General features: G+C 39.8%; 1 protein-coding gene and 1 pseudogene across 1 annotated transcript in view; one reads left to right on the top strand and one right to left on the bottom strand.

The window, feature by feature from the left end:
- Positions 1–21,149, bottom strand: part of SNURF (SNRPN upstream open reading frame) — a 141,391-nt gene that overhangs the window by 72,733 nt on the left and 47,509 nt on the right. Inside the window, exon 2 of the mRNA XM_076004831.1 lies at positions 3,810–3,883. Within this exon, the coding sequence (XP_075860946.1) occupies positions 3,810–3,826 (17 nt within the window). The 5' untranslated portion in view covers positions 3,827–3,883. The remainder of the gene's footprint in view (positions 1–3,809; positions 3,884–21,149) is intronic.
- On the top strand, positions 7,243–7,901 carry LOC105868778 (cilia- and flagella-associated protein 298-like; annotated as a pseudogene).

Below are 21,149 nucleotides of genomic sequence, written 5' to 3'. Positions count from 1 at the left end.
AGAAAAGGCTCACCTTTTTTTTTTTTTGGTGCCATAACTCAGATATGAACCAGGCTCACCTTTTATTGAACTTTAAAACCAAATAAGGCTATTTCAGTCTTTCTAATCCCTCACCTCTTGTCTTGTTATCTTCCTGTTATCTCTCAATTTATGCAAATCTGTAAAGGATTTATTATTATTATTATTTAGAGACTGGGTCTCACTATGTTGCCCAGGCTGCTGGCCTTGAACTCCTAGGCTCAAGCAATCCTCCCTGCTCAACCTGCCTAGTAACTGGGACTACAGGTGCCCATAGCTATACCCAAGAACAGGACTTTTATCTGAAGAAGCTCCCTCAGGTAATCAGCTGTATAAGAGAATCCTCTCTCTGCTGAGCCTGCTTCTTCACAAAGCACTTCTCTATTATAGATTACTTTCCTTCCAGGTGGGATGTTTCACTCTGCTGGATCCATATTAACTCTATGCATTCCTCAAGAATCAGCTCAGTAATTAGTGATCATTTCATTAATCTTTTCAAAACTCATTTTGAGTTTCATTAATATTGGTTATGTACATTTTCTTTCATTTTACCGTCTGAGAAACAAAATACAACTTATAATTAATGGCATCTCAGATAGCACATTGTCATGGCATGTACACACATAAATTTGGTCTGAAAACCTGTTGATATTTTCTGATGTGATCACCAGCACAGACCTTTGCAGAACTGGTATCAAAGTCTTTAAGAGAAGTCTCAGGGACAACAGTGGAGAGTTTTGTGTTTTGGGTTTTTATTTTGTAATGAAATGCTACATCATAACCTCCAATAGTGGCACAGAGGATGATATTACCTGGAACATCATGGACATTGATGGCTGTTAAGTCTAAATTGGAAACTGAAGAAATGAATGCAGACTGTGAAGACACTTATGGGAATCTTAACTAATTAGTTTTATATGTATATAGTAGCTATACCTATAATTTGGAAAGGATCATTTCAATAAATATAAGCTAAGGATGTTAACTTTATATTATGATGCAACTGGTTATTTGCTTTTCATTAAAGTACATCTTAAGGGACAGAATTCTTTGATTTGATTGTATGTGCTAACTCCCATCTACTTGCACTCAAAGGGAAACAGTGAAAATTCTAACTTCGACATTCCTCTTTGTATTACAATTGACAGGTTTTTGTGTGTCTTCCTTTGGTGATTTTATTGGAATTGTTCTCTCACCTCGATACTACCAATCAAAAGCCTAAAACCTAGCATACAGAAATATTTCAGTAAAAGGAATGAATCGAAAAATCATTGGGAAGAAAATTTTTAAAACATGGGAAATTCTAAGGAACTTCTGCTTGAAATTTGGGATACTCTAGTGCGGTTCTAGTGACTGTGATCCTGTATATATAACCCAATGAAATAGAACACAGCCACTGAAGGGTACAACAGAATGAAACAACAAGTGCAAGAATTATCTGTTCCTCAAAATTCCAAGCACTGGAAAGTGTTAAATTTCAATACCAGGAAACAATTAACATATTATGCCCATTTTGACTAGGTTCAGGTGAATGGGAACACATTCTTATGTCTAGTGATAATCTACTTTTCCCAATCCACTAAGTACATTACATAAAAGTAGGAAAATAATTATAATCCTATAATTGTCATTTCAGTCTTTCATTAAAAAAGTGATCCTTATTTTAGTCACACTTTTTTTTTTTTTTTTTTGAGACAGAGTCTTGCTTTGTTGCCTAGGCTAGAGTGAGTGCCGTGGTGTCAGCCTAGCTCACAGCAACCTCAAACTCCTGGGCTCAAGCGATCCTTCTGTCTCAGCCTCCCAAGTAGCTGGGACTACAGGCATGTGCCACAATGCCCAGATAATTTTTTCTATATATATTAGTTGACCAATTAGTTTCTTTCTATTTTTATAGTAGAGACGGGGTCTCGCTCTTGCTCAGGCTGGTTTCGAACTCCCGAGCTCGAGCAATCCGCCCGCCTCAGCCTCCCAGAGAGCTAGGATTACAGGTGTGAGCCACCGCGCCCGGCCAAGTCACACTTTAAATACCAATAGCATATTCTTTGCCACAAACATGGTGATCAAGATAAACACAAAGCCACTTTCATTTCTGCCAATAAAATTGTAGGTTCAGTGTACGGCTTTACCATTTTCTTCAGAAGATACCCATTTGATGTTCCATTAAAGCCAAAGTACACATTAGCTATGCCATGAAACAGTTCATGAGAAAAACTTTGAACAAGGATGCATACCTGAAGTGAGCTCAATTAATATTATCATTTATTTTTTTCTTACATGCTTGAATTGACCAATGGAGCCAACACCTCAGCTCCATCTGCATAAAAAAAAAAATCATTCCATGATTTAATCATTCTAAAGATATGCATTTGATTCCAAAAATCTTCCAGGCTCTATTGTAGACAAGGGGGATAAAATTGTGATAAAAAGAGAAGGATTATAAGTACTCTATTCTAATACATATTCAGTATCTACTGTTTTTCCAGGTACTTGTGCATAGTCGTGTAAATATTCATCTCTTGATGTTTATAGTCTCTCAGAGAAGGTGTCACAGTCAAAGACACTTTGTACATAAGCTTGAAAAAGATGCTTTTGTGCTTCCTAATGTCATAGTGAGATTTGATGCTAAGCTATACATCCTCCATCCTTCCAGGTACTGGCCAGGCCTCTCATCAGATCTTCAGTTATATTTTCAATTGTTGTGTTTTCCCTCTTGCAATTTAACTAAGGATGCACTCAGAGTTCTGTGGGCCCTTTCCATTCACCTAGCACCTCCTTCTCCCAATGTTATGAAACATGGACTTTTAATAGGTACATGTTTTCTCACTTACAGTTCATAGGCAGCAACACCATTTTTTGCTACTAACATCTTACATCTTCTTCCTGAAAAAGCCCAGCCCTCACTTTTTATTTGTTTTAGGGGATTCTGGCCTCACGATGAGAACCATATAGGGTCCTTCTCCAATTTTAGAGACTGCCAAAAGACATTTTTGGCCAAATTTTGTTTGTTTTGTTTTGTTTTTTAGAGAGGGAGTCTTGCTCTGCCACCCAGGCTAGAGTGCAGTGGCACAATCATAGCTCACTGTAACCTCAAACTCCTGGGTTCAAGTGATCCTCCTTCATCAGCCTCCTCAGTAGCTGGGACTACAGGCACATGCCAACACACCTGGCTAATTTTTGTGTATGTTTTAATGTCAGTCCAGACAGACCTATTATAATACATAACTGATGCTCATGGCTAGAGACAAAGTTAGAGTCAACCCAATACCTAAGGGTGTGTCTAAGGAATGCATTTACTGTAGGACAGCATGATGATACATGGAGCAAAGGAGAAGGTAAGATAGAGAAAGGACATTTGAAGGGTCAGTGACCATACCAGGTGTTTTGGGAGAACAGTGACACTTAAGGTTTAAAAGCCAGTTTGATGGTATCACTTCATGTCTCAGTCCTGCCACTTGAGATAACATCCCAAGTGAGGGTAATGTGCCCACAGTTAGTTTCAGTTTGTTTGTATGTAACATGTGAACAAGGAATATATCATTAGGATCTTATGAAAGATGAAAAGATAAATGCATGTGAGAAATAACTAAAATTAATGATAATATTAAGTGAGCTCACTGCAGGTATGCATCTCTGTTCAAAATTGTTCTTGTGAACTGTGTCATGGCATAGCTAATGTGTGTCATGGCCTTGATGGGCCATCAGATGGGTATTTTCCAAAGAAAATGGTAAAGCATACACTGAACCTACAATTTTATTGGCAGAAATGAAAGTGGAGCAGGGACAATCCTTACCTAGAGAAGTGCTCCATGTTACTGCCAGTGGTATGGAGATCTGATGGGACTCCAAATTATCTTCCTCAAAGCATCTGTTAAAGAAAAAGGAATAGTCAATGATACTTGTTAAAGCACATCAAGATTGTCTTTATTCAGAACTCTCATGTTAGGTATAGGAATCACAACAATGGAGCTTTGCAGTGGGGGAGAGAGATTGGGCTCAATTCATAATACAGCATGGGCAAGTGGGAATTTACAGCCAAGGAACAGGGTTGGGAGGTCAGTGGGTGGAAAATTACTAAAAAGTAACATTAGGAAGGAGGCTTGGGGGTTTGGCTAACCTGATCTAACAGGATCCCTGCTGAAGACAGTCCAGGGTGACGGGACATTATCTGGGAATGCTGGAGGATGAGGGGCCTGATCAAATATTGCGGGTGTGGGAGGGTCCTTGCTAAACTAACTTACCTGAGCTCTTGCTAAAAGTTTATTTTACAAGGGCATGCAGAGATGGAATTAGGAGAAGGTTCAGAAGAGTGATTCATGATTAGTTAAGCAGATAATTTTTGTCACCTATAGAATTGAAGAAAGAGATAAGTAAGGCTATGCACATAGCAGCCAGAAACAGAAACCAGATGGATGCTGGGTCTGTAAGGACATTCTTTTTTTTTTTTTTTTTTTTGAGACAGAGTCTCGCTTGTTGCCCCGGCTATAGTGAGTGCCGTGGAGTCAGCCTAGCTCACAGCAACCTCAAACTCCTGGGCTCAAGTAATCCTTCTGCCTCAGCCTCCCGAGTAGCTGGGACTACAGGCATGTGCCACCATGCTCGGCTAATTTTTATATATTTATATTAGTTGGCCAATTAATTTCTTTCTATATTTTTAGTAGAGATGGGGTCTCGCTCTTGCTCAGGCTGGTTTCGAACTCCTGACCTCGAGCAATCTGCCCGCCTTGGCCTCCCAGAGTGCTAGGATTACAGGCGTGAGCCACCGCGCCCGGCCTGTAAAGACATTCTTGATCTTTGAAGAAGTGTCCTAGTCTGTTCACACTATTATTTGACATGCATATGAAAAATAAGCTTGTTGCATATATATGCAACTATAGTAAGTGTGTTTTATACTCTGATACTTAATATAACCATGTAATACCTAGGCAATAGTCTAATAAAACAATCCACAAAACAGGCCTTAAATTATTTCCTCAACAATTCTTTCTTCTCATCAGCCTCTGCTTTCTCCTCTGGCTTGCTTGTCCCACTTTGGTTTTAGGTGGGGGACTGACACGATGTTGCAGAGATGTGGGAAAGCCTAAGCTATGAAAAACAATGAGTAGCGATATATTAATAGCTAAAAAAACATAATGGTTAAATTATTCTAACAAATTTATAAATGAAGTGATCAATATTTTACAAATATAAAGATATTTCTGGCTCTATCTAGAAAAATGAGTCAAAGATAATCATGCCATCTTATGAGGTAAAGAGAGTCAAAAACAATTTGGTAGTGTCTAGCAAGATTTTAAATGAACACCTTTACTGTATGAACCTTCACTACAAAATTTGAACTTTGTCTTAGCTATATGCCTAGGAATGATTATTTCAACATTGTTTCTTGTACCCCAAATAAAATTATTAAAATATTAAAATTATTATTATATCAAAATAATAGTATATGAAAAGTAACTGTGGCCCATCCACATAAAATACTATGGAATTTTTTTTTTTTTGAGACAGAGTCTCACTCCGTTGGGGCTAGAGTGCCATGGTGTCAGCCTAGCTCACAGCAACCTCAAACTCCTGGGATCAAGCGATCCTACTGTCTCAGCCTCCCAAGCAGCTGGGACTACAGGCACGCACCACTATGCCCGGCTAATTTTTTTCTATATATTTTTAGTTGGCAAATTAATTTCTTTCTATTTTTTTTAGTAGAGATGGGGTCTTGCTCTTGCTCTGGCTGGTTTTGAACTCCTGACCTCGAGCAATCCGCCTGCCTTGGTCTCCCAGAGAGCTGGATTACAGGCGTGAGCGACCACGCCCAGCCTATGGAAACTTTTAAGGAAACAAAATTTAAAAGAATCCAAAAGCTCTCCACAACAAATGATCAGGGGTTTCAGAATATCATGATGGTGTATATACCAGCGCAGTGATGAGAAATGTGGTCTGTGAACAGGAAGGATGGGCTTAGTGTCATTACCTCAGCACTTTATGCCTTCCTGAATTTGCATCCAACCTCTCCTTTCCTCTCTGTGCACTTATACTATACAATGTATGACTTTACAATGCGTATTATGTAAACTATGAAATATATTTCTAGTAAGTACCAGGGATATACTATATTCTTGATAAATACTGGCAGGAACTAATATTAGTGATCTGAAATGATAGGTCCTAATACGTTGCCATTGATAGTTGTTACTGTACAAAATGCAATTACAGGTGTGTGGAGGACATGAAGATAGAGTTGGAGGTGTGGAGGTCAATTGTGTTTGTTGGTGTGGGAGGGGCCATGAAACCTGCGCCCTCTCAGTCCAGGCTAAACAGGTGTGCCCAGGATTAGCACCTGGGGAGCCTTGTCCTCCCTGGCAGCCATGTGACCTTTCTACAGCACTCTAGAGCCAGCTCCCTACTCTGGTCAAAGTGCTTTTCCTGTGTGCTGAGGTACAAGACAAAACATGCTGATGGAACACAGCTTGGCAGAGGCAGACTGACAGCGGGTCATCCCAGGACTACTCCTAACCTCTATGCTTAGTTGGCAGGAGCTGCAAAGCCTCTGGTTTCCAATTTCCCTAGCTTACTTCTGGATTGTCCAGAAATTGAAATTTCACAGTACAGATAGTTTGCAATTTAAGATGGTTCAACTTATAATTTTTTGACTTTACAATGGTGTGAAAGTGAAACACATTCAGTGGAAACTGTATTTCAAGTACTCATCCAACCATTCTGTTTTTCACTTTCAGTATTAATAAATTATATGAGATATCTAACACTTTGTTATAAAAGGGGTTTTGTGTTAGATTGATTTCACCAAACTGTAGGTTAATGTAAATGTTCTGAGCACATAAAGGTAAGCTAGGCTAAACTCCGATGTTTGGTAAGTTAGGTATATTAAATGCATTTTCAACTTAAGATAGTTTAACTGGCATGACCCTATCATAAATCAAGGAGTATCTGTAGTATGAAAAGGGAAGCAATCATGTATTCTTAATGTATCTGCAATAGTCACTGTAGTCATTGTTTAAAAAATTACAAATCGTCCGGCCTCACCGTCATGGTTAGAGCGTTGCCTTGTTCGCCCCTCAGGCTGACCTCTCCTCCCCACCCCCCAGCGCCCCCCCATGGTGGTCAGCTGGGCCACCATGGTTCTAGGCAAGGAGAGCCAGCTCCTGCTTCAGGCGCCCGAGAGCACAGAGCTGGAGGAGCTCAGGGTGCAGGTGGCCCATGTGCACCACTACAACTGGCGGCTCAAAGTGCAGCACCTCTGCTCAGAAATGGAAGAATTACCAGGACATGGCGTATTTCTCCCTCCTAACATGCAAGGACTGACTGATGACCAGATTGAAGAATTGAAGTTGAGGGATGAATGGGGTGAAAAATGTATGCCCAGTTGGGGTTTAGTGTTTAAAAAGGATGACGTTGGATGAAGGAATAGGCAAGCTCCAAATGAAAAAATGAAACAAGTTTTAAAGAAGACTATAGAAGAAGCCAAAGCAATAATATCTAAGAAACAAGTGGAAGCCAGAGTCTGTATCACTATGGAGATGGTGAAAGACGCCTTGGATCAGCTTCGATGGGCAGTGATGATTGTTTATCCCATGGGGTTGCCATCCTATGATCCCATCCGGATGGAGTTTGAAAATAAGATTTGTCAGGAACTCAGGCAGGACTCAACGTGATTAAAGATTCAGCAAAGGGGACAGGGAGCTCTAGCCCGAGAACCTATAATTAGCAGCGAGGAGCAGAAGCAGCTGATGCTGTATTATCACAGGAGACAAGAGGAACTCAAGAGATTGGAAGAAAATGATGATGACACCTGTTTAAATTCTCCATGGGCAGATAACACTGCTTTGAAAAGACATTTTCATGGGGTAAAAGACAAAAAGTGGAGACCAAGATGAAGTTCACCAGTTGATGAAGCTTTCAAAAACATTAGCTCACCTTTCTTTTAGGCAAACGAATTATAATAATAAAAAGACACCCCACCATCCTGTATAAAAGATGTTGAGATTTCTAGTTCTCTTACTCTTCTTTTAGCTTGAATTTTCACAATAGTTATTCAAGGTTTTAGAACCTAAATACATCCTCAAAAGAAAAAAAAAATTACAAATCATTAAGAGAACATGCTCACTAAAATATTACAAGTAGGACAACCATACAAACTTTAGACAATAATTTTTCTTCCCTTTTGCCCAAATGTTATGTAAGATATTTACCTTCAAAAATAAATTTTAGGCCGGGCGCGGTGGCTCACGCCTGTAATCCTAGCTCTTGGGAGGCCGAGGCGGGTGGATTGCTCAAGGTCAGGAGTTCAAAACCAGCCTGAACAAGAGCGAGACCCCATCTCTACTATAAATAGAAAGAAATTAATTGGCCAACTGATATATATATATAAAAAAAAAATTAGCCGGGCATGGTGGCGCATGCCTGTAGTCCCAGCTACTCGGGAGGCTGAGGCAGGAGGATCGCTTGAGCCCAGGAGATTGAGGTTGCTGTGAGCTAGGCTGACACCACGGCACTCACTCTAGCCTGGGCAACAAAGCGAGACTCTGTCTCAAAAAAAAAAAAAAAAAAAAAAAAACTTTTAGTTAAAAATACAAATCTAGCATGGAAAAACCAAAAGTTAGTGATTATGAGCCTAGAAACAACAAACAAACAAACGAATCAACTTCTGTATTTAATAATCATTTGCACCTGGGTGTGGTGGCTCACGCCTGTAATCCTAGACTCTGGGAGGCCGAGGTGGGTGGATTGCTCGAGGTCAGGAGTTTGAAACCAGCCTGAGCAAGAGCAAGACCCCATCTCTACTGTAAATAGAAAGAAATTGATTGACCAACTTATATAGAAAAATTAGCTGGGCATGGTGGCACATGCTTGTAGTCCCAGGTACTCTAGAGGCTGAGGCAGCAGGATTGCTTGAGCCGGGAGTTTGAGGTTGCTGCGAGCTAGGCTGACACCACAGCACTCTAGCCTGGGTAACAAAGCGAGACTGTCTCAAAAAAAAAAAAAAAAGTATTACTAATAAAAATAGGTTAAAACAGAAATAAAAGACAGAAATACTAAGATAAAAGAGAATCTTGGGTTGAATGTGATTTTATTTTTTCGTGTAAATATGAATTTGTGAGCACAAATTAAAATTTTTTGTGTTTTTTTTTGTTTTTTGCTAAAATTACAAACATGTGACAGGCTGCCATTGAGGTTTTATTTTCAGGAAAGACAAAGTAAGTATACTTTTCCCTGTCGTAACCACTAAACATAGCTACAAAACTTGGGTAAAATGCATAGAACAGCTATTTGAAGACTCAGAGTAAGTACTAACAGGGGAATCAAGGAAGAACACTGAATTGTAAAGTTCTACTGAAAAGGTAATGGGTTTTCTTTTCTTTTCTTTTTTTTTTTTTTTTCTACTTCTTATTTAACTCCTGGCCTGAACTTAAGATATCTAACAACCCAGAACTGAGAACTACAGTGCAGACTGAGGGTTCTAGAAGCTCTATTTCTGGTCTGAGGATTGAAAAGGGAACTTGGAGTGTAGAGTTCCCCTTTCCACTGACACCTGTTTTTCCTTTTCTCCAATCTCCTCTACTCCAACCCTCCAGGCCATCTAGTTGTCCTGGCCATGGTGGCAGCTAAGGTAGCTTACAAGAGAAAAACTAAAACAAACAACAGAAAAAAGCTAAAGGTGGGAAAACCTTACTCTGCTAGGAGGAGTTACTTGTAGATCCAAGACAGTGAGTCCAACCTTCATTATTTTTCATTTTTTTCTTTTTGTCCTCTGACAAGTCCAGACATAAAAAAAAAATCATAGCCAGAGGACTAAAAAGGAATCCAAAGGGAAACAGAAATTACTGGGAAATTGTGGAAAGAGAGGCACTTGGGAAAGGGACCCCTTGGAATTGGTGAAGAACTCACTGCCTAACCCAAATGAACAAGTGTAGAACCCATCCTAATTAGCATACAAAGACTTAACTGCCCAGGCCTCAGACTGAACACTGGGTGGTATGAAGGGCAGAGATTAAATAATTTTAACTTTATGGTCCACACTGTCTCTATTGCACCTATTAAACTTTGCCATAACATTAAGGCAGCCACAGACGATGCATAAATGAATAGTGTAGCTGTGTTCCAACAACAAATTTAAAAAAAAAATGTATAGGGCAAGATTTGGCCTTCAGACCATAAGGAAACAGAAAAATATAAGATGGTGTTCATCCTAGCATAAGGGTGAAGAACATGATCTCTGTAGACAGAAGAGTGGTTTTGTTTTGTGTTCGTACTTCACTGCTAATTGCTGCTTTGAAATTGTAAATGAATTTTACCTTTGTTTTCTCATCTAAATAATCATTAATTTCATAGAACATACTGCACATGTATTTTCTGAGTTTTAATTAAATGCATAATTTCAGAACAATAAGTGGCACAAATAATCACTGAAAAAGTACTAGCTGAAATTAATATTATCCTTATATATGCTGTATAATATATTTAAACACACTGACAAAGATTCTTTGCTCAATCAATTTTTAGTTAGGCTCCTGAATCTTCCCCTAAACCCATTGTGTACTTCCTTGAAAATCCAGTTTTATTTATTATTTATTTATTTATTTATTTATTATTTTTCTCTGCCTCATGTAATCTGCAGGAAATAAAATCCAGTTTTAGTAAGAACCCTGCTAAATCAAGGGCCAGGTGTGATGGATCACATCTGTAATCCCAGAACTTTGTGAGGTCGAGATGGGAGGATCTGTTGAGCCCAGGAATTCAAGACCAGCCTGGGCAACATGGCGAAACCTCATCTCTACCAAAGGAAAAAAAAAATACTGCCGAGCATAATGGTGTAAACCCATATTCCCAGCTACTCTAGAGTCTGAGGTGGGAGAATTGCTTGAGCCCAGGAGTTTGAGGCTGCAGTGAGTGCTGATGACAACACTGCACTCCAGCCTGGGTAACACAGTGAGACCCTTTCTCTAAAAAAAAAAAAATATATATATATATATATAAAGGGCCAGGCGTGGTGGCTCACGCCTGTAATTCTAGTACTCTGGGAGACCGAGGCAGGAGGATAGAGCAAGGTCAGGAGTTCAAAACCAGCCTGAGCAAGAGCAAGACCCCATATCTCTACCGTAAATGGAAAGAAATTCATTGGACAACTAATATATATAGAAAAAAAATTAGCTGGGCATGGTGGCACATGCCTGTAGTCCCAGCTACTTGGGAGGCTGAGGCAGTAGGATCACTTGAGACCAGGAGTTTGAGGTTGCTATGAGCTAGGCTGACACCACGGCACTCACCGTAGCCTGGGCAACAAAGTGAGACTCTGTCTCAAAAAAAAAAATAAAAAAATGTATATACATACATACACACACACAAAGAAGAGGACACTGCTAAGTCAGCTTAGCAAGAGCTTCCCCACCCTCAATACCTGATTAGGTTCATCCTCCACCATCCCTTATCCTTAGTAATATCTTATCACTTATCACCTTAGCCTTCACTAGCAAGAATCTTCAGTAATAATCCTAGATTGGTTTAGCCAGAATCCTTCTTTGTCTTCAGGAGGAATCCTATTAGCTAAAATGCCCCTACTTCTGATGTTTCCTCTTAGTAATTTTCCACCTATCAGCTAAGCTCTGCTCTTTGACTAATAAATTCCCACTTGCCCTTGCTGCATTTGCAGTTGAGCTCAATCTCTCTGACAGCAATTGTTGTGGTTCCTATACCTATCCTCATGATCCTGAATAAAGTCTTCCTTACCATATTTTAACAAGTGATCACTGAATAACTTTTTATTTAACAAAATACAAAGTAAATATATAATGATACATATTAATAAATTTTATAAACATATGTAAGAAAAGGAGAACATCAAAGCCTTAATGTTGATAGTACATTGTAATTTTCAATTGCTGGAATCTGGGGTAGAAGGTGAATGTTCCATTACATTTTTTTTCTATTTTCTTTTTTTTGGTTACCATCAGCATGTATTCTTCTTATAAAAATATTAGGATAGTCAATATTACTAAAAGGTATACAAGTGTGAACTAAAATAAAATATTAAGGCTCTCTCCCACTGGCTGACTGAATGGACACCCTCTTGGCCAAGGGGATACCCTAAAACGGAGTTGATAGCCCGAAGAAGGGAGGTCAGTCATGCCTCATCATGCCCCCTCCCTTCTTGTAGATATCCTTTGTAACTCATTAACAGGCCTAAGGCCATACAAGACAAACCTGTAGATCCTCAATTTACATAACAAATCACTGAGCTTAGGTGTATGTCAGGTGGCTTTTCTTTAATTAACAGACCTCCTTATCTTAACTTAAAACATTCCAAGCCTTCAGGGGTCCTCAAACTTTTTAAACAGGGGTTAAACAGGCCAGTTCACTGTCCCTCAGACCATTGGAGGGTCTTTGGAGAGTGGCGCCCATTCCACCTAGGCACACTGTGGGCACTGGACGAGTTGGCTGATAAGCAGGACGGCAGCGGAGGCAAAAACACCAGGCGGGCGGGATAACTGTCCTCCGCGGGCCGCATGTGGCCTGCAGGCCTTAGTTTGAGGACGCCAGCTTTAGACAGCTTCATTTATTTCATATTTATTTCATCAATTACAAATCAAAGAGTCTTTAAACCTACCTAAAACCTGTAAGCCCTCTCACCCTTTGAAATGTCCCACCTTTTCAGGCCAAGCCAATGTATACCTTCCATGTATTGATTCATGACTTTATGCCACAGCAAGTCCACTTGCTCAAGGCTTCTTGGACATGTCTCCAGGCCTTGGTCCTCAAATTTGGCTGAGAATAAATCTCTTTATTTTACAGAGTTCCATTGACACAAGATTATAGAATAATTATTATAGTAGAAAGTGTATTCTGGGCCAGCACAGTGGCTCATGCCTGTAATCCTAGCACTCTGGGAGGCCAAGGTGGGCAGATTGCTCAATGTCAGGAGTTCGAAACCAGCCTGAGCAAGAGTGAGATACCATCTCTACTAAAAAAAATAGAAATAAATTAATTGGCCAACTAAAAATATATATAGAAAAAATTAGCTGGGCATGGTGGCACATGCCTGTAGTCCCAGTTACTCAGGAGGCTGAGGCAGAAGTATTGCTTGAGCCCAGGAGTTTGAGGTTGTTGTGAGTTAGGCTGATGCCATGGCACTCTAGCCCAGGCAACAGTAAGACTCTGTCTCAAAAAAAAAAAAAAGAAAGAAAGAAAGAAAGAAAGAAAGAAAGAAAGAAAGAAAGAAAGAAAGAAAGAAAGAAAGAAAGAAAGAAAGAAAGAAAGAGTATTCTGTTTTATTATATACTAACCTTAGTGTATTTATGTATAGATCCCCTCTTTTTACCTTATCTTCTGTAATGTTGCTTCAAAATTTTATTACAAAACATGAAATGGAAGTAATATCAAAAAATTACCGGCCAGGCACGGTGGCTCACATCTGTAATCCTAGCACTCTGGGAGGCTGAGATGGTGGATCGTTTGAGCTCAGGAGTTCGAGACCAGCCTGAGCCTGAGCAAGAGCAAAAAACCCTGTCACTACTAAAAATAAAAAGAAATTAGCCAGACAACTAAAAATATAGAAAAAAATTACCTGGGCATAGTGGTGCATGCTTGTAGTCCCAGCCACTTGGGAAGCTGAGACAGAAGGATTCTTTGGCCCAGGAGTTTAAGGTTGATGTGAGCTAGGTTGATGCCACGGCACTCTAGTCTGGGAAACAGAGTGAGGCTCTGTCTCAAAAAAAAAAAAAAAATTACCAACAAAAAAGAACACATACATGACTTTTTGGGTTGTATAAATTACAATGTTTTATCATGAATAGGGAACTGATTAAGCCACACATCAGGAACTACCTTCCTTGGTGATCCAGTACTTGTAAATAGACCTTTACCACACAGCCATGCCAATCCATTTACATGTGATCTATTGCTACTTTCATGCTAGACATGCATAGGCAAATAGCTGCCAGAGAGACTAGATAGCTAACAAAGCTTAAGATACTTAAGACATGCCCCCTTTGGGGGCGGGGGCAATAAGTTGCTGACCTATAAATTATAGAGTATGAGAAATACTTTTCCAGGACAAAAAAATCTAGAACCAAGAGAATAGCATAGGTGATATAGACGCAAGATCAATTAGGGAAACAGTTTTGGGATTGAATGATCAATTCTAAGGTTATAGCTTGAGTAAGAGACTAGAAAGGGACAGAATGCACAGAAGAGCAAGGTCTAGTAGCTGTTTTTTTTAAAAAAAATTGTGAAATTTCTTTTGACTGTGTACATTTTTTCTTAAATTAAAAAACAATAATATGGGACTGCAAACTAGTACAACCTCTGTGGAAAGTAATATGGAGATCACTCAAAAAGCTACAAGTAGAACTACTATTTGATCCAACAATCCCACTACTGGGCATGTACCCAAAGGAAAAAAAGACATTTCACTAGAATGTTTATAGCAGCACAATTCACAATTGCAAATACTGGAAACAACCCAAATGCCCATCAATACATGAGAGGTTTAATAAAATGTAGTATATGTATACCATGCAGTTCTACTCAGCCACAAAAAAAACAATGGTGATCTAGCACCTCTTGTATTGTCCTGGATAGAGCTGGAGCCCATTCTATTAAGTGAAGTATCATGAGAATGGAAAAACAAGTACCACATGTAGTCACCATGGAATTGATATGAACTGATCAACATTTATGTGCACATATAGTAGTAACGTTCATTGGGTGTTGGGCAGGGGAGAGGGAGGAGGAGGAGCAGGGTATGAGTATATTCACACCTAATGGGCAAGGTGCACACCATCTCAGGGATGGACACGCTTGAAACTCTGACTCAGGACAAATGAAATATATGTAACCTAAACATTTGTACCTCCATAAAATGCTGAAAAAATATACAGTAATAGTAATTTATAATAGGATACTGAGACTCTGGAGAAAGTTTAACCTTGAAGCCCTCATAAGTCCTCTCATATTAGGTGACCATTGTTGGAAAACTAAGAAAAAACATAGAGAACCAACAGAGAATCTTAAAGACAATGCAGGAATGATTAAATTAGTATACCATTTAAAAAGAAAATATAAGTTTAGTATTATTGAAAAATATTTCAATTTTTCAGACAAATACAAAAACATGAAATTATTAATATTGAAAAAGGTATAAAATTATGGTTCAAGAAATGTTTACATAACAATGAGAGAGTGTATTGTAGAAACACCACAGTACCATTTATCTAGAAAAAGCAAAGAAACCAGAGGTTCATACAAAGTTAAACAGCAAGAACCAAAACAATGATATGAAGCTGAAGGAGCTCAAGAAATTTCACCACAAAATATGTCTCCTTGGTATAAACAGTATTTTGAATTGGAGGCGGTACAGAAGCAGTCCGGCCCCCTCCACGTTTCCTCCAGTCCCCGGAAGCCCAAGCGCTCGGAGCCCCGGATGGTCGCCAGGGTCCGCCAGCCGTGGGCCCGCAGGGCGGCCGGAGGCGCAAGCCAGAGCCCCAGACGCGGACGAGGCAAGGCGCGAGCCCCACGCCCGGCCCCTCGCGGCCGGGCCCCTCTGTAGCCGCTCACCCAACATGGTCGGAGGAAACAGGAAACATAGATGTTAAAGGAGATCATCCGAAAAATTCAGAAGAGCACGCACCTCTTATTAAGGAAGGACCCCTTCAGCCTCCTGGCGAGGTAAATACGTGCTAAATTCACTCGTGCTGTGGACTTCAAATGGCAAGCCCAGGTCCTGCGGGCCCTACGAGAGGCTGCAGAAGCATTTCTAGTCCATCCCTTTGAGGATACTTATCTCTCTACCCTACATGCCAGCCCAGTTACTCTTTTCCCAAAGGATGTGCAGCTGGCCAGGAGGATCCGAGGCATTCAGGAAGGGCTCTGCTAGCTCCTAAGCCGGTGTTTCTGGGTGATGCCAGGGACTCTCTCTGGAGCCACAACTAGATCCAGTGAAGTCTGAGGTGCTGCCTGGACTTTGCTGTCTCTGAGCACTTGTGTGCCTGTTGCTTTATAATTATTATTTTTTTCTTTCCGAAGAAGACAGCATGACTTTCCTCTGTAACAGAGGTAACGTGAAACAATCAACACTGTTCTAAAGGCCTGAAAATTATTTTCAGATAAAGTGATTCCGAGGTTGACTTCAGTTTATGAGTTACTCATATGACTATTTAGGGATTTTGAAGATATCAGATTTGCTGTGTTATAGGAGAAGAGGAAATTTATTTATTTTAGATCTTTCTGTACAATTTATATCTTTTACCATTTGTCCTATTATTTTAAACATAAGGGAAAAATAAGAGAAGACCACTTTGATCAGTTGTATGGAAGGGCCCAGTATGGCTAGCATGCCTTTCAGGTCAGCTTTATCATTAGTGACAGCATCAAGTTACTGAGTGAGCTGTGCTTGTCAACAAACATGTAGCTTTTCAAAAGCTTAATTGGGGTTAAATGGAAAATCTTTATTGTTTGATGTTCTGCCTCAGCCTCACAAGTAGCTGGGACTACAGGCATGCACCACCATGCCTGGCTGATTTTTTCTACATATTTTTAGTTTTACCAATTAATTTCTTTGTATTTTTAGTAGAGACGGGGTCGCACTCTTGCTCAGGCTGGTTTTGAACTCCAGACCTTGAGCGATCCACTGGCCTCAGCCTCCCAGAGTGCTAGGATTACAGGTGTGAGCCACCGGGCCGGCCAACAGCCACAATTTAAATGAGAATTTAGGGATGTAGTTTTGCCTCTGTTGGAGTAGAGTATGAACAGACAAAAACTTTGCCCTTCTGTAGTAACTAGGGGTCCCCAGCCACTGTGAAACAAAAGAAAGAAAACAGGGAGAAACTCCACACCAGAAACTAAGTTGCCAAATTTGCTCTTATGGCTTCTGTAACTTACCTGCTTGCGCAAACAGGCCTGCACTGGAAAGATGATAGATCAGCTAGGAATGCCACACATGACTGCAGCTTGCACAAAGACCTCACTGGAGATTAGGGATAAACACATTGTAACTGTGTCCTTCACCTTCCTTAAGGAATGTATAAAAGACCCCTTGCTGGGGGCTCAGAATTTGGACCCTGTCCTCTGAATCTCACTAGTGAATAAAACGCTTGTCTTCTTCCTCACCTGGTCTCTGGGTCAGTCATTAAGAGAAGGATCCTCCTTCTGCAACAACTGAGAGCAATTTAAGAGATTTCCAGAGAAATGGGAAGTACCAACCAAAGATTTGAGATCTGTGTATGGTGAAAATGATTAGTGAGGGCAGACTACTAATAGTGATGTGGCAGTCAGCTGAGTTCAGACAGAGACTAAGGGCAACCACCAAGTTCTATTTAATAAATTTTAAGCCTTTGGAAAACCTCTTCCATTTGACATGAACTTATTATTTGTGCAGATCCTCAAATAAAACGTATCCAATGCACAAATATTAAAGAGTATTTTTGTTTGTTTTGAGACAGAGTCTCACTTTGTTGCCCAGGCTAGAGTGAGTGAGTGCCATGGCATCAGCCTAGCTCACAGCAACCTCAAACTCCTGGGCTCAAGCGATCCTGCTGCCTCAGCCTCCGGAGTAGCTGGGACTACAGGCATGTACCACCATGCCTGGCTAATTTTTTCTATATATATTAGGACGGGTCTCACTCTTGCTCAGGCTGGTTTCAAACTTCTGACCTTGAGCAATCCACCCGCCTCGGGCCTCCCAGAGTGCTAGGATTATAGGTGTGAGCCACTGGCACCCCGCAAAAAAAAAAAAAAAAAAAAAGAGTATTTTGAATTGAAGAGATCAACAAGCTTTCCAGGAGGCTTTCCCTCTATCTGCATAAAACCAGATGGACCCATCAAAAAGAACAATCGACTTCCTTTCCCCTCCCTGTGATCTCCACATGTGACAGGAAAGAAGATCAAGAATGCAACCAGACCTGGCCCAAGTAATTTAAAAAATAATACCTCTCTCTCAGGTTAATTTAATGTGCAAAGAGAATCATTTGCAAGTCAATCTCTCTCCCCCCATTCATTCTCAAAATATCTATTAATTTTCCCTAGTAACCATTTATTGCCCCTGAACAAAACTACCTGTATTCGTCATCTCTTTTTCCCTCTTAAAATGAGAGTATATAAATTTCTGGAACCCACTGGGATACTGGGGAATCACTCTGTGACTCTCCTCAAGCCCAAGGTAAATAAATCTCTTTCTTTCATTAATCTGTCTTATTATGAGTTGATCTTTCAGTGAGCCTTCTGGGGGGGAGGGGAAACTCCCACAGAGCCTAGAAAGAATTGTTTTTTTTTTTTTAATGGGGAGATTATGTGCCTTTGTGCACAAGCGATCCATGGGAAACTCCAGCAGGCGCATCTAAGCATAACAGACCCTCAGAGAAGGAGGAACGAGAAACCTGGAGGGGTAGGGGTGAGCCACAGGATCTGCCAGCCATGTCACCTTCCCACAGCGCACTGCAGGCCAGTTGCTTGGCTGACAATGGCCGTTTCCTGTGGGATGTGGTGCTGGGCTGGAGACACTGATGGCTGCAGGGACCCCCCACTGGGGAACTGGAGAACCAGGCCCCTCCTAAGAGGCTTGAGCATAATCCCTTTGTATCAGACTAGAAAATGTTTTGAAGAATAAAAACCTTAAAAAAAATAAAAATAAAAAAAAGAATAATACCCTACCAAGGCTTTATCCAAGAAATTCCATTCATCTCGTGAACTGCAGTGCTTATGAAGAGGAAAATGAGTGTGTGAAACACACACAGTTACTCAAGGATTTAATGTGACACAATGCAAGTCTAGTGAACTAGCATTACAATCAAATCTGTACTATGTGTGTGTCCATGGTACTACACTGCTATACATCCATGTTTGTCAATGAAGTCATTAGACTAATAGTATTCACATTGACCACTAACCTCTGCTTTATGTGTAGGAAGTGACAGGACAAGTGGACATAGGCCAGGCTTTCCTGCATCTTTATTAGGAAAGATTAAAAATTATGTTTCCCCCACAGCAATTATGCATTATGCTTTTGTTTATAAATAAATATATATTTTTGAAAATCCTGCCCAAGTGAACACAGTAAATCCCGGTTCCTGAGCTCCCATTTTCTTTTGTCTGAGTTTTGTATTAGCTTGCCATGATACCCCCTTTCTGTTGCTGCTAGATGGCGCTGTGAGCACAGGGGTCCCTCAATCCCAAAAGCTAGCAAGCACTTCTAAAATAGGAGTAAAGTTGAGTTTAAGGCATGAAAGCAACCTCTGCTGAAGAGCCTTTTTCCAGGTGGAGAGGTCGTTGTCTGACTCAGCATCTTTCACAGGTAAGTCTAACTCTATGAAGAGAGGGTTCTACCCTGAAAATACTAAATTGTTTTGGTGGCTACTCTTTACGGACCTTAGGCAGTCTCTGTTTTTCCCACTGCATACTTCTTCTTTTCCTTTTCATCATCAGGTGTAAACCCCTATATATTTTTCTTCAAGTTTATAAGACTCTGTATTTCCATTTTAGAATTACAACAGTTGTGTTTTTAAATAAGCAGACCCCTTAGTAGCTGATGAATAGAACCATGGAAAACTATATAAAATCTTAACACATTGACACAGAATAAAATGCGTTAAAAATCTAGCCCTGATGTCGTTTTCTGTGTTCCTTTAGGTATTGAAATTGCTACTCTCCTTGTGATATCTCAGATTTTTTGCCTTCTCTGCTTGCCTTGGTCTCTACCTGAATACTAACCCCTTTTGCTTCCCTAGTGTTAATTTGCATGATTTTCTGCTACTTATTCTTCATGTATTGAATCATAAATTGCTTCCTACAGAAAGCCATCAGTTTAAATTTGGGTTATATGTGTGTACATTTTGTGGATATTGTACCTGTCCTACTACATCATTTCTAATCTATCTTTTATTGCCTATCTGTTAGACTCTCTGCCTTAAGTAAAGGAGAAGTTTATCTCTGTTGCTCATTAGTACATCCTTCATATGTGGCTAGTCTCTGCATTCTGAATGGGATTCTCAATGTTCTATCTACACAAATTAATGTCTTTTAAACCATTCACAATGAGAGCAAATTAAGCCATTAAAGGGAGCCACTGTAAATTTTGTCTTGTGGCTATCAGAAAAGTCTCTCTTCCTCTCCTTTTCAATAAGAGGTACTTAGGTGGGAATTCCAGAAAAAACACCGAAACAGATAATGTATAACATCTTTTTTTTTTTTTTTTTAGGGTAGCTCTATTTTTAATTTTTTGAGGGGCCTTTGTACTGTTTTCTTTTTTTTTTTTTTATTTCGGCATATTATGGGGGTACAGATTTTAAGGTTTCAATAAATGCCCATTTCCCCCCCATAACATCTTTTTTAATAAAAGTGATTTCTTATAAAATTAATAAAGAATTATGCTTGAAAAGATTAAAATAATTTAAAAGATTCTTGGAAACTGATTATGAATGCATTTTTAAAAAAGAAAAATTAAAGTCATTAATATATAAGACAAAAATACACATTTGATTGTAGATGCTTACATGACTGAAAAAAGAAGAAATACATTTTTACTCAAGTGTTAAAGACATTTGCCTGCCAGCCCTCCAAAAAATATAACAGTTTTTATAAGGAATAGCTTGAAGTGGTATAGTGTCAGCAAGCAGAATAATTGTTGAAAAAAATCCTTCTTATATAAAAAAATTGATTTTCCAAACTGAAGCCAGGGAGTACAGAGAACAGCTTTGCAATTGTGTGGGCATACTCTGAGGGAGGAGGGTAACTTTCATGGGGTCCTCTGTGCTTACAAAGGAAGCACCCAGGGGTGTCTGTATAGGTTCTGGCCATGGCTGGCGGTTGCCGGCATATTAAAAGGTCCCTCAGGCCCCAGAAAATAAGGGAGGAAAATGAGGATGTGTCACAGAGAATAAAATTCACTGAAAATGCACTAAAAAATAAACCAGAGAGTTGTGATGAGGGGATTATCTGAGGGTCACAAGGATATTAGAATATTAGAGACATAAGCATCAACAGCAATATTCTAAAATTCTAAGCCCTCCTCTTTATTTGGGGTATATCTGGGATTATTGATGTAGGTACAAGGCCTGTAGGTTTTCACTAATTCTTCATTATATGACAGCACAGTGGTTAAGAATTTTCTCCATAGGGAAAATTCTTGTGATAAAAGA

This window comes from Microcebus murinus, chromosome 7, assembly GCF_040939455.1.
Source record: "Microcebus murinus isolate Inina chromosome 7, M.murinus_Inina_mat1.0, whole genome shotgun sequence".
NCBI classification, from domain to species: domain Eukaryota; kingdom Metazoa; phylum Chordata; class Mammalia; order Primates; family Cheirogaleidae; genus Microcebus; species Microcebus murinus.
This window is presented reverse-complemented; position numbering and strand designations above follow the sequence as displayed.